The sequence below is a fragment of the Colobus angolensis genome, unplaced genomic scaffold (genome assembly GCF_000951035.1).
Source record: "Colobus angolensis palliatus isolate OR3802 unplaced genomic scaffold, Cang.pa_1.0 Scaffold13, whole genome shotgun sequence".
In the NCBI taxonomy this organism is placed as follows: domain Eukaryota; kingdom Metazoa; phylum Chordata; class Mammalia; order Primates; family Cercopithecidae; genus Colobus; species Colobus angolensis.
Genome location: NW_012114252.1, coordinates 5,910,853 through 5,924,275, shown reverse-complemented (window position 1 = coordinate 5,924,275; position 13,423 = coordinate 5,910,853). Strand labels below are relative to the sequence as shown.

Genomic DNA, 13,423 nt, shown 5'->3' with positions numbered 1-13,423 from the left:
TATGGTGTGTAAGACTAGAACTATGTAATTTGACCACAGAGTAGTTGGGGACTATTACCCGTCTCACTTGTTATTCCTGTGCTATTAATGTCACCTGCAATTGCATTAATCTTTGTAGCTATCACATTTTCCTCTTGATTTGTATTAGACATCTAAAGAGCACAGTTTAAAAAAAAATAAGAACTCAGTCAAGCTAATCTGTCTCACTGTCTACAGTTGGTTTTTCAACGTCAAACCCCATTAAGTTAAGAAACTGACTGACTGAGATCTTGGTACGTATTGGAAAACACCGCAGGAGAAGGAACTAGAGGTTACGTTGGGACCAGCTTTCTCTATCCCACTGCCCATCAAGTTTCCTGGCAGGAATCCTTGGAGACATCCTTGACCCCTCTCATTCCTTACAAGTCACCAAGACTCAACAATTCTGCCTCCAAATATCTTCCTTTGTATTCCCGCTGCTATGCCCTTTGCTCAGATTCTAACACGTTAAGTGCAAATCCCAAGGGTTTCAATGTTTCAGTAGCTTTCAGTTTCTTCCAGACAAAGTCTGGATCCCTTTGGAGGGCTTAAAGGTCTCTTTGGGCGCTTTTGTTATCAACATCTGCAGCCAGATACTCTCCCTCCCTCTGTGCACATCTTAGCTATCAGCCATTTCAGTCATGTGCTTCCTGTTCCTGCAGACACTTGCCTTCCTCCTGCTTTTAGGTCTTTGCTTGTATGTCCCAGGCATTGCTCTAGATGCTGTATGCAAATTCACGCATTCAGTCCTCACCATCATCCTCTGAAGTAGATAATATTCCCATTTAAAAGACGGGAGTGCTCAGGCCAGGCATGGTGGCTCCTGTCTGTAACCCCAGCACTTTGGGAGGCTGAGGCAGGAGGATCACCTGAGGTCAGGAGTTCGAGACCAGCCTGGTCAACATGATGAAACACTGTCTCTACTAAAAACAGAAAAATTAGCCAGGAATGGTGGTGCACATCTGTGCTGAGGCACAAGAATCGCTTGAATCCGGGAGGAGCAGGTGGCAGTGAGCTGAGATAGCACCACTGCACTCCAGCCTGTGTGACAGAGACTTTGTAAAAAAAAAAAAAAAAACAAAAAAAAAGAAAGTAAAAAAAAAAAAAAAAACAAAAAAAAGAAAGAAGAAAGAAAAAAGAAAACTAAACTAAAACAAAAAATAGATGAGGGAGCTCAAATGTTAAGCATTCTTCTCAGAAACATGCAGTTAATAATTTTTGCAGCTGGATGGGTCCCTCGGCCTAAAATGCCCTCCTTTCCTCAGCAAACTTCTTGTCAAACTTCTGCCCATCTTTCAGGACAGTACAAGCCTTAGCTCTTTGGGAAGTCTGCCTCCCTCTGAAAACTTAACCGTCCAATAACCTTTAGCATTCAGGGCTAGTTGCTAAATGGTTGCTTTACTCCCAACAGCATATATCTGAAGACCTGCCCCTGTCCTGTTCCTCCCTGAGTCCTCAGAGCCTATATTCTGCACTAGGAATCCGCTGAATAATTTGCCAAATTATCATCCTTTGGTAATCAACTTTTCCTGCAATGCACATAAAAATCTGTCAAGAGTTTAATTGTAGACCTGCTGGCTTCTGAAAATCAAGTCAATTATCCCAAGTTCATTTAGGAGCAGTGGCACTTCCTATAATGTACATAACCTATACATGCACAAGGGCAGGAAGGTTTTAAATGACTAAGCCCAGCACACCATTTGCTCAGAAGATGTTCCTCAAGTACATCTCTTTTAGGATACAATTTAGTCTATGAGGCACGAGGAAAGCTGTGCAGTGGAGACAACCAGATGGGCAATGAGCAGGGAGAGGATCTATGAACCTTGTGAAAGATAAACCTGAACCTTTTCTATGCTACATGTTCACCAGGAGAAAATCAGATAAGTACGAAGTCTTAAAGGAGTGGGGGACAGCAAAATCCATGCCTTGCTGTCCTACAGTCCAAACACCACCACGGGCTCTGGCATCTATGCTGTATTAACTCTGCTTTCTTGTTTTCTGTATTCTCCATGCTCTGCCACCTGGGGCCTCGCTGACTTGGGGGAAACTGCTCCTCCAACCCAAGGGCTAGCCAGTTATTACAGATAGTAAATGACTCCCTACAAAAACATCTTTCATAAGCAAACCAACCATCCCAAAGACCACACCTCCAACTACCTCCTTTCCCAAGTGTTTACCCATTAAGCAGATATTTCCTTGCCCTAATCACCCCAGGGTGGCAACCAGACAACTTGGGACTCCTACACTCCAGAGCCTGCCGAAAGTATTAAAACGAGCCAATCCTAAACCTGCTTAGTTTTCCCAGCCTGGCTTAGTCCTTCCCACAAAAATCACAACAAGGACTCATGAACATGAGTTTCCCACCCAGCTCCTGAATGACCCTGGTTCTTCCCTACGTGGCCCTGCATGCCATGCCGTGTCTCCCACTTCTCGGGATCGATGAGTATAAAACTTCTTTCCTGACAGTCATTTCCATGTCTGTGCATCTTACCACACTCGATCAAAACAAATCCCCAGTTCATTTTAAACACAGGTTAGTCTACGTCATAGAATAAGATTATTTTCCTTAACCTTCCCCACAAGCTTTTGAAGCGTGTAACTAGACATTATCATTGTCAACATCATCATCATCGTTATACTACAGCTAAGAAAGGGAAACAAGGGCAAATGCCAGGGATTCACCTAAGGTCCACAAAACATGGCCAAGCTGGGACTTAAACACAAATTTGGGGGCTAGTACCCGATGCTGGCCATTTCCCCAAAAAGATTTGAAGAAGCCCGTAGGAAGTTAGAAATATGGTCCCCAGTGAACCTCAGTTGCTTCGTATATAAAATGGAGACTACAGAGTATCAGTCTTCTGGAGAACTATGACAATGTATGTGAAAGCACTTTGTAAAACACACTGTATACATGCATTTAAAAACCAGTGACTTTATGTTACATGATTAAAGTCATCAATGAATAACATGACGGCTAACTTATGATCATGACAGCTGCTCATGATGTAAAGTATTTTACATTATCATTTCATTTAATCCTGACAACAACCCTATGAGTTGATTTAATAATCATTAATTAATAATTAGTATTACCTCCATTTGCAAATGAGAAGATTGAGTCTATGAGAAGTTAAGTAATGTGCTCGAGTTTGCATTGTTAGCTCTGTGTGGAGCTATGATTCAAACCCAGATATTCAACTGTCTGTCCCAAAGTTTTTCCCTGCCCTCAGAACTAAGAATACTCAAGTAAACATTTGCTCTTTTTGGCTGCCCGCCATACCAAACACACCCTAAGCTTGGAGGAGCCCTGCCTTCCCCTGGGGAGCCCAAAGGGAGCCTTTTCTCCCCATTCCAAGCTATTACAATGTGTGATTGACATAAGGAATAGATCCATGTCTTTAGTGAGAAGTTGACATCGAAATGCAAGGTGGTCTTGCCTCATACAAAATAGCAAATCTTAAGGGAAAACTATAGTCCAATATCCTTTACATCATGAGAACAATATCCTTCACATCATGAAAAATATGACATAGGACACACGGCAAAGGAGCAAAGGCATGCTTCTATCAGGGTTTGTGTTCCAAGAGGCAGCTACTGCATTCCTGGTTGGAAACAAATGGATACAGCAGAGTAACAGCCACCTTCCTACAGCTGAGATGTGACCTTTCAAGGCATTGAAAGAGGTATTCGTGGACATAATCACCACTGTTTACGGAGAGCCTTATTTGTGTCTGGTACTACATAAGACACTTTGCCTGTGTTATTTGTTGGTTGCTTTTTGCTTTTTTGAGACAGGGTCTCACTCTGTCACCCAACCTGGAGTGAAGAGGCTCAATCACAGCTCACTGCAGCCTTGACCTCCCTGGCTCAGGTGATCCTCCCACCTCAGCCTCCTGAGTAGCTGGGACCATAGGTGCCCACCATCACGGCCGCCCAATTTTTGTATTTTTTTGTAGAGATGGGGTTTCACCATGTTGCCCAGGCTGGTCTCAAACTTCTGCACTCAAGCGATCCACCTGGCTTGGTCTCCCAAAGTGCTAGGATTACAGGCATGAGCCACCATGCCTGGCCATATGTGTCTTATTTAATCACTATTTAACAGGAAAGAACACTGAAGCTCAGAGGGATTAAGACCTGCTAGTAAATGTTGCGTCCATCAGATTCCTAAGACCAAACTCCAAGCAAAGATTTCTCAAACATTTAATGTGCATAGAAGGCACCTGGAGATCTTATAAAATTGCAGATTCTGATTCAATAGGTCTGTAGTGGGGCCTGAGATTCTGCATTTCAAGCAAGCTCCCAGGAGATATAGATGCTGCTGGCTGGTGGACCACATTTCAAGAAGCAATACTCTAAATGTTTGTGCTTCTTAGATACCATCATAAAAAAATATTCATGGCAGGTCAGGTGTGGTGGCTCAAGCTTGTAATCCCAGCACTTTGGGAGGCTGAGACAGGAGGATTGCTTGAAGCCAGGAGTTTGAGATACACTTGGGCAACACAGTGAGATTCCCGTCTCCACAAATATGTGAAAATTGGCTGGACGGTTGGCATGTACCTGTAGTCCCAGCTACTCAGGAGGAAGAGATGTGAGGATTGCTTAAACCCAGGAAGTCGAGCTGTGATCACACCACTGCACCCCAGCCTGGGAGACACAGCAAGACCCTGTCTCAAAAAGGAAAGAAAAGATCACAAAAACAAATCCATGGCTCTTTTACTTGTTCTAAGCACTTTCCTAGGACTCTTTCCCTTTTCTAGAGCTTGGTGACATGAGAAGAGATTCCCTCTGCAATATAAATGTCAGAATTTAACTCAATGAACAATTTCTCCTTCCATTTATTCAATCCACACACTTTTGTTGAGTGCCTTCTAAGCCAGACACAGCGTAGGTACGGGGGAGACCAGGATAAATGAGATAAAGTCCTGGCCTCTAAGACAGGAGCTATGGGTGGAGACAAGATGTCTTAAAAAGTGTCTGATGCTTCCATGAAAGAACAGCCATGAAAGAACAGCCTGCAGCACACTGCCTTAGGATCCCCAGTCCAATCGTCCACTGCTATGGCAACTGAGGTCATTCTGACCACTCCAGCGCCATCTTCACCACTGTAAGGCTAGGGCACTTTTCAGCATTGTGCCTTCCAACCATATTGATACAGAGACAATTTTACAGTGGCTCAATCTGTCCAGATTTACTGCGAAACTCCAATTCACCTACCTTGGGTTATGACTGTGTCAGTACACATATAATATTATGCCCCTGTTTGTTGGAACAGAAACATGTTGAATGTTTCTTGGACTTCACCCAAGCTGGAATGCAGCGGTGCAATATCAGCTCACTACAGTCCCAACCTCCCCAGTTCAAGCAATCCTCTCACCTCAGCCTCCCAAGTAGTTGGAACTACAGATATGTGCTGCCATGCCTGGCTACTTTTAATTTTTTTTTTGTAGGGACAGGGTCTCCCTCTGTTGCCCAGGCTGGTCTTGAACTCCTTGGCTCAAGTGACCCTCCTGCCTCAGTCTCCCAAAGTGCTGGGATTATAAGCATGAGCCACCATACCCAGTTTCTATATACTTTTAAATAATTTTATATGCATTTGGGACATAGCATAAAAACTAATCTGAAATTAAATTTAACATTAAGTTTATTTAATGAAACTTAGTTTCAGAAAGCAGCATCAGGATCTTAGAAAATTGAAAGGTAAATGTTATTCAAGGGTGCAGTTATCTATTAAAAGTATTAATATTGGCCAGGCTCAGTGGCTCACGCCTGTAATCCCAGCACTTTGGGAGGCCGAGGTGGGTGGATCACAAAGACAGGAGTTTGAGACCAGCCTGGCCAAGATAGTGAAATCCCATCTCTACTAAAAATACAAAAATTAGCTGGGCATGGTGGCATGACCCTAGTCCCAGCTCCTTGTGAGGCTGGGGCAGAGAATTGCTTGAACCCGGGAGGCAGAGGTTGTGGTGAGCTGAGATCACGCCACTGCACTCCAGCCTGGGCAACAGAGCGAGACTCTCTCTCAAAAAAAAGAAGTGTTAATATTTTGGAGGCATCTAACTTATTAATTTTCCCTCACTGACATGGTAATTCATTTTCATTTATTCATTATTATTGTTTGATATTTACTATTATTATTTAATCATGGACTAAGGCACTGCTATGTTGTGACTCTTTGTGTACCCCCAAATTTATAGGTGGAAATCCTAACCCCCAAAATGATGGTATTCGTAGGTGGAGCCCTTTGGGAGGTGATTAGGTCAGGAAGGCACAGCCTTCATGAATAGGATTAGTGCTGTTATAAAAGAGGCCCCAGAGGCTGGGCACGGTGGCTCATGCCTGTAATCCCAGCATTTTGGGAGGCTGAGGCAGACAGATCTCTTGAGGACAGGATTTTGAGACCAACCTGGATAACCTGGCAAAACTCTGTCTCTATTAAAAATACAAAAAATCAGCTGGGTGTAGTGGCAGACGCCTGTAGTCCCCGCTACTTGGGAGGCAGAAGCAGGAGTATCGCTTAACCTGGGAGGCAGAGGTTGAGACTGCACTAATGTACTCCAACCTAGACAATACAGCAAGACTCAGTCTCAAAAGAGTAATAAAAATAATAAAATAAAATAAAAAAGAGGTCTCAGAGAGCTGCCGTGCCCCTTCCACCACGTGAGGATGCAGTGAGAAGGTGCCATCTATGGGCCCTCGCCATGCACTGAATCTGCCACTGTCTCGATTTAGGACTTCACAGCCTCCAGAACTATGAGAAATAAGTTTCTGGTGTTGACGAATTACCCAGTTTATGGTATTTTGTTATTGCAGCCTGAGTGGACTAACACAGGCATACATTCCAACTAGCAAGAAGTCTAAAGTGATGACATCACATGGCTCCCAGCTGTTCCCTAGATGTGAATAAACCCCCAGAAAACCCTCTTTCTCTAGCAAGTACCATTCCTTGTGATGGAGTCTTGCTCTGTCACCCAGGCTGGAGTGCAGCTCGATCTTGGCTCACTGCAACCTCTGCCTCCTGGGTTCGAGTGATTCTCCTGCCTCAGCCTCCCAAATAGCTGGGACTACAGGTACCCGCCACCACACCTGGCTAATGTTTGTATTTTTAGTAGAGACAGGGTTTCACCAAGTTGGTCAGGCTGGTCTTGAACTCCTGACCTCAAGTGATCCACCCGCCTCGGCCTCCCAAAGTGCTGGGATTATAGGCATGAGCCACCGTGCCTGGCCTCTTCACCCCCATTTTTATGGCATGGCCAAATAAGGGAGTGGGGAGAGAGGTGAAGCAGCTGGAAAGTGAGGAGACAAGGCTCACACTCCTGTAGACAGCCAGCATCATTTGATTGCAGCTTCCAGATGACTGGTTTCATTTCACTGAACTCCTGGCACTTTTACTTGGGTCTTGTGGTCATTTATGGTCATTTAAACCTATCTCAACCCAGACACAGAGAAGACTGTAAACAGTCAGGAACACAGGAAGCTGGTCAAGATAATAGATAAGGTGGGTGGTGGGGAAGGCCGTGGCAGGGCACCGTGGCTCATGCCTGTAATCCCAGCACTCTGGGAGGCCTAGGCTGGAGGATCACTGAAACCCAGGAGTCTGAGACCACCCCGGGCAACATCGCAAGACCCTGTCTTTACCATGTCCAGATTTTGTTTATAAATACAATTATAAACAAAATTATAATTACTTATAAGTAAAATTAGCCGGGCATGGTGGCACATGCCTGTAGTCCCAGCTACTCAGGAGGCTGCGATGGGAGGATCACTTGGGCTCAGGAAGTCAAGGCTGAAGTGAGCCATGATCGTGCCACTGCACTCCAGCCTGGGTGACAGAGTGAGACCCTGTCTTAAAAAACAAAAATTAAAAACAGAAGGAAAGACCTTAATCCCATGAGCAACTATAACCATTATAATAGAGGATACTCTTATGGCTATAATTCTTTGGGAAACTTCTACTGCCAGGTGGCCAAGCACTGTGAAGTTCTCGAATTGAACTTCAGGTTGAAAGATACCTGAAGGAACTCTTGGAGACCCGTTCTCTTAATTTAAGGATGAGGCACAGAAGGTGTCATTGCTGAAGTCAAAGTCTCACAGCAAGTCATAAAGGAGCCAGAATGCAAGGCTCAGTCTGCTGAGTCATAATCCAGTGACCTTCCTTCGGGTTGCCCGCACGCACTTCCTCACTCGCTCCTCAATTCAGCACAGTCCAGCCTTCCTCCAGGAATACAATTTTGCCCTTATCGTGAACTATCTGTAGTCTCACTCATTATCTGGCTTATTCAGTCATTTTGCAGCTATGTATCTGGAACCCAGCATGTGCCAGGGGCACGACAGGAACATGACAGATCCAGCCCCTGTCCCAAGGTGATCATGATTTGCTTCAATTCCTCACTGCAGCCACGCTTTGGGGATTCAGTCTTCCCCTCAGAAAGAACTGCTTCTCTCCCTACTATGAGAGATGCTTCACTTTCACAGTGAAAGCATTCCTATTAATATTGATATGAGAGAAAAACAAAATACAACAAAACAGGAGACCTAGTTTATGGTAGACTTAGTGTCTAAAGATAGTGAATTGGCTTTGGATTTTAATCAAGCTTTCAGGCTCTAATAAGAATTGAATTGTAGGTGTCTCTATGGTTTATTTCACAGAATGACAGTTGAAGGTGGCCTCTGTATTTTTTTACAATAGCTATAAATGCTGCTCACCCAAAAAGCTGTTTGCTAACATCAACTTTTTAAGGGATGTAGTCACCATTAATCCAAATGAAGCCCTAAAAAGCTGTGGCTACACTGGAGCATTCAAGAGGGTTAGCTATGAGAAGGTATGACTCCAGCAATGAAGTTATATAATCAGCAAGAAAAAAAAAAATACAACCCCGACAGCTTAGAAAGATTTTCTGCTTTTCTTTCTTAGTGGAGGTTTAATCTGGCCTAAGTCTAAAAAGATTTGTCTCAAATTGACAATGCAGGCTTAAATAGTTTATTATTTTAAAAGGTGATATAACCATTTTCATTCTTCATTGACTTCTGAGTTCTTTTCTCAATTTGTAATTATTGCGATGTTGGAGAGATTATTGGCATAGATAGCTTTTCCAATTCCCTCATTGTTATGTTTTCAAATAGGAATAAAAGAAAAGCAACCAGCAATGACTCCATGGGAAAGGAAATCCAAATGTGTGAATCCCGGTTTCCTCTGGAAATAAGAATCAGTGTTTGTGACATTGAAAATAGATTTCTGCAGCAAAGTGTATCATTTACAAAGATTGTGACTCAGGATGAAGAAAGTAGAGAGATTATATTAATTTAATTGTACTTGTTCTTGGGGAAGCATTGTCAGTGGGTGAGATTTTCAAATTACCTATGCGCAGGGGATACAGGAGATACAGAATAAATTATTTTTACAATCAATAAGCAAAGTTAACTTTAAAAATAAAGTTTTGGCCAGGGTGGTGGCTCATGCTTATAATCCCAGCACGTTAGGGGGACAAGGCAGTAGGACTGCTTGAACCCAGGAGTTCAAGACCAGCCTAGGTAACATAGTGAGACTTCATCTCTACAAAAACCTTTAAAAATTAGCCAAGTGTGGTGGCATGTGCCTGTACTCCCAGCTACTTGGGAGGCTGAGGTGGGAGGATCACTTGAACCTGGGAGGTGGAGGTGGTAGTGAGCTGAGATTGCACCACTGCGCTCTAACCAGGGCAACAAAGCAAGGTTCTGTCTCAAAAACAATAAATACAAACTAAGAAAGTTTTAAGGGTGAGAGATATCTGGACTATCATAAATGCTAGTAATAAAATTCCTAACTCTGTGATGATATGTTTGGGGAAGTAGCGAGTTGAAGTCATGTAAAATGTACCACGGTTCTTTAACCCACTTTGAAGCTAAAGTTGAACACGTATTTCCAATAACTGGGTTTCATTAAGAAATACAGAATGAAACATATTAAGGCAATGTTCTTTCTTTCTTTCTATTTCTCTTTTGGCCTGAGGAAGTACAGGAATTTAGGATCAAGTATGGTTTACCAATGACATTTTAAGATGAGGCCGGGCACGGTGGCTCAGGCCTATAATCTCAGCATTTTGGGAGTCAGAGACAGGTGAATCTCTTGAGCTCAGGAGTTCGAGACCACCCTTGGCAACACAGGGAGACCCCATCTCAAAATATATATATATAATAATTGAACAAATAAAAGATGAACCCAATTAAAAACAAACAGACTTACCACATGCCATCTCTTCTACCTGATTCCTAAGGTAAAAAAGGGCCAAGGGGGCCCCTGGAGAAAGAACGACTATAAGACGTGCAGAGTGACAACAGGGTCTCCACACACACTCGTCTTTCCCTTTAAAAATTCCCCCGTTTCGGCCGGGCGCGGTGGCTCAAGCCTGTAATCCCAGCACTGTGGGAGGCCGAGACGGGCGGATCACGAGGTCAGGAGATCGAGACCATCCTGGCTAACACAGTGAAACCCCGTCTCTACTAAAAAAAAAAAAAATACAAAAAACTAGCCGGGCGTAGTGGCAGGCGCCTGTAGTCCCAGCTACTCGGGAGGCTGAGGCAGGAGAATGGCGTGAACCTGGGAGGCGGAGCTTGCAGTGAGCTGAGATCTGGCCACCGCACTCCAGCCTGGGCGACAGAGTGAGACTCCGTCTCAAAAAAAAAAAAAAAAAAAATTCCCCCGTTTCTAGGCAGTGTTCTATAGCAGAAGGAACAGTGTTGAAATACCCCAAAATAAGTTTAGAAGTTGAGTCTGAAGAGAGACACAGCATGGATTCCTCAAATGGGTACCTTGGAAAGTCCATGTTATTTCAGGGCCTAACTGAGGCATCCATGCTTGAATACTTCTTTTGATTGTCATTAGAAATCTCCTGGATTTAGTTAAGTATTCTCTCTTTATCCCCTGGCACTCGCTGTAGACTAATGATGTGCATACTTGACACAAAATCTCCTAACACATTTTGCTTTAGTAACTTCCTAGTTAAAATTTTATTTCATTTTCTTTACTGGGGCCAAGGTACAGTTTTACTATTTGACTGTGAAAAGTCTATATTTTACCAAAAAACAAGGAGCAATTTTTAAGGTAATAAACCCACAACTTGTGGCAGATTTGTAAATGTATCAAATTTGCAGAAAGCAGAGGCAGATAGTAATTCTCATAATGACATGAAAGCAAATGACAACTGTTTCCCTGAAGGCATCCTGGAGTATGAAAATGTCCTTAAAAAATATATGTTCCCTCTTTGAGATACGTACACTTGTAATAGAATTTCTAATATGCACAACAATGAAAGCTTGCCCCATGTATTTTTAGAACAAATAAATAAAACCAGGTAACCAAAGGGGAAAGTAAACAGCATTTTCTTTCACTTAACCACTTTCAAACTTTTCTTGCTGTTAAATTTTATCATTCAATATGGTTTTTTTGTTTTGTTTTATATCTAGGCTATGACAAACATTAAAAAAAAAAAAAAGGAAACCCCTCTGAAAATAGAATTCCTTCCTTTGTTATCAGGAATCTAGGATAAAGTAGATGTAAGGAGACATACGGATTACCTTACAGGTGTTTTGGAATACCCAGTGTGACTCCGAAGGGAAGAGTGGAAGTGGCTGCATTGTTTTAAAAGCCGGTTTCAATTTGCCATCATTTGCCAGTTCCAATCTATCAATGGCATATTCCATATATATGTGTGTTACATATGTGTGTGCATGTATGTGTATATACATTCATATAGATACCTGTGTGTTATATATGTGTATGTATATATACACATGTGTGCATATATATACACATATAGATACCTCTGTGTGTGTGTGTGTATATATATATATATATAGAGAGAGAGAGAGAGAGAGAGGAAGAGAGACAAGTTTAAATCAATGAGAATGTTTCCTACATAGAGGTGATGACCCCTCAAGGTTCCTCCATGACTCAAGGCAAATTGAAACTGACTTAAAACAATACAGTCACTTCCACTCTTCCCTCTGGAGTCACACTGGGTATTCCAAAAGCCCCGTAAGGTTATTCTTACATCTCCTTTGTCAAATAAAATAAATAATGTCATTCTTTCAGCCAATACTCATACACCCCATCCTTCCTAGGCAAATCGTGGCACTGTGATTAAGCACTCAGTCTTCAGAGAGTTAACAACCACCATAGACAGCGACTTCAGCACAGTTGGGCAGGGGGGAGAAGTACATTTTACCTCCACCCCAAACAAAGCCATTATATTTACCTGCTACTTTGAAGATAGTAAAATGCGGTCGGCAATGGAAAGAACCCAACGCGTTACCTGCGCAGTTCATCCATAGACCCTGGTAAACCCAAGTGGCTGTTATCACCGAGGAGGCTCGCGTGGTCACTTTCCACTCATTGGACGTGGTAGCAGCAACGAGAGCTCCAAACCCTCCGACACCAGACACCAGAGCCCAGATCTGTGCCCTGGACATGTCGCGCCGCCTTCGCCAGTGACACTGTCCGGACAGAACCCTTTGGTGGTCTAGGCATGCAGCCGATACAGAACACTTTGACAAGCGTCACAGCCAGAGGATGTGGGTAGGTGACAGCGTTTCATGCTCGGATGGCCTGAGGAAGTACAGGAATTTAGGATCAAGTATGGTTTACCAATGACATTTTAAAGATGGCCTGAAAGAGTCATTCTGATTTTCTACACGGATATTTATTAAAATTTCGTAGATCAATTTTAAGGGTTTTGATTTCGCAGATTTTTAACTTGCCACCATAGTTAATGCTTAATTTTCTGTTAGCCTGAAGCTTAACGAACCGTGCAACTACCAGATATTACAAAGTACAAATTATACAGTAACAGTTAAGGCTTATTTGACCAATTGCTTTAGTCTCACCTACTTTTGAATCTTTACATAATTGAATCATATTATAGAAATTCTCCTATAACCTATTTTTTTTCACATAACACTGTATTTGAGGGATTTATCCATGCTCAGGAATGGAGTTGTCATTCATTAACTATTACAGCTGAATACAGTATTTCATTAAATGCAATTTAAGGAACATGATTTATTCATGTTCCTGGAGCTGAACATCCATGCTGTTCCCTTTTCTCCCTAATAACCATTGGCGCAGCTATAAACATTCTTGGGCATTTCTTCTTGTGCATGTGAGCGAGAGTTTCTCTAGGGCATATCCTAGAATCAGAATTTTGCTAGGATGTAGGAAACACTCATCTTTAACTTTATACACAAGGCTAAATTGTTTGACTAAGTAGTTACAGCAGTTTAGAGTCCCACTAGCAGTGGGTAAGTCCTCCGTGTTCCGCTTCATACCACGGTGCCTGTGGGGTTGTTGAGATTGTTATTTTTTCTTTTGGCCAGTCTGATGAATATAAAGGTGTCACATTATGATTACTAATTTATATTTTCTGATTACTAA

General features: G+C 42.7%; 1 protein-coding gene across 2 annotated transcripts in view; it reads right to left on the bottom strand.

Annotated features, from left to right (window-relative positions):
• Window positions 1-12,697, bottom strand: part of CLDN10 (claudin 10) — a 131,635-nt gene extending 118,938 nt beyond the window's left edge. Inside the window, exon 1 of one of the 2 annotated variants that reach the window (XM_011933799.1) lies at window positions 12,249-12,697. In XM_011933799.1, the coding sequence (XP_011789189.1) occupies window positions 12,249-12,462 (214 nt within the window). In that variant the 5' untranslated portion in view covers window positions 12,463-12,697. The remainder of the gene's footprint in view (window positions 1-12,248) is intronic. The other variant, XM_011933800.1, reaches the window with a different exon arrangement.
• Between the last annotated feature and the right edge of the window lie 726 nt (window positions 12,698-13,423).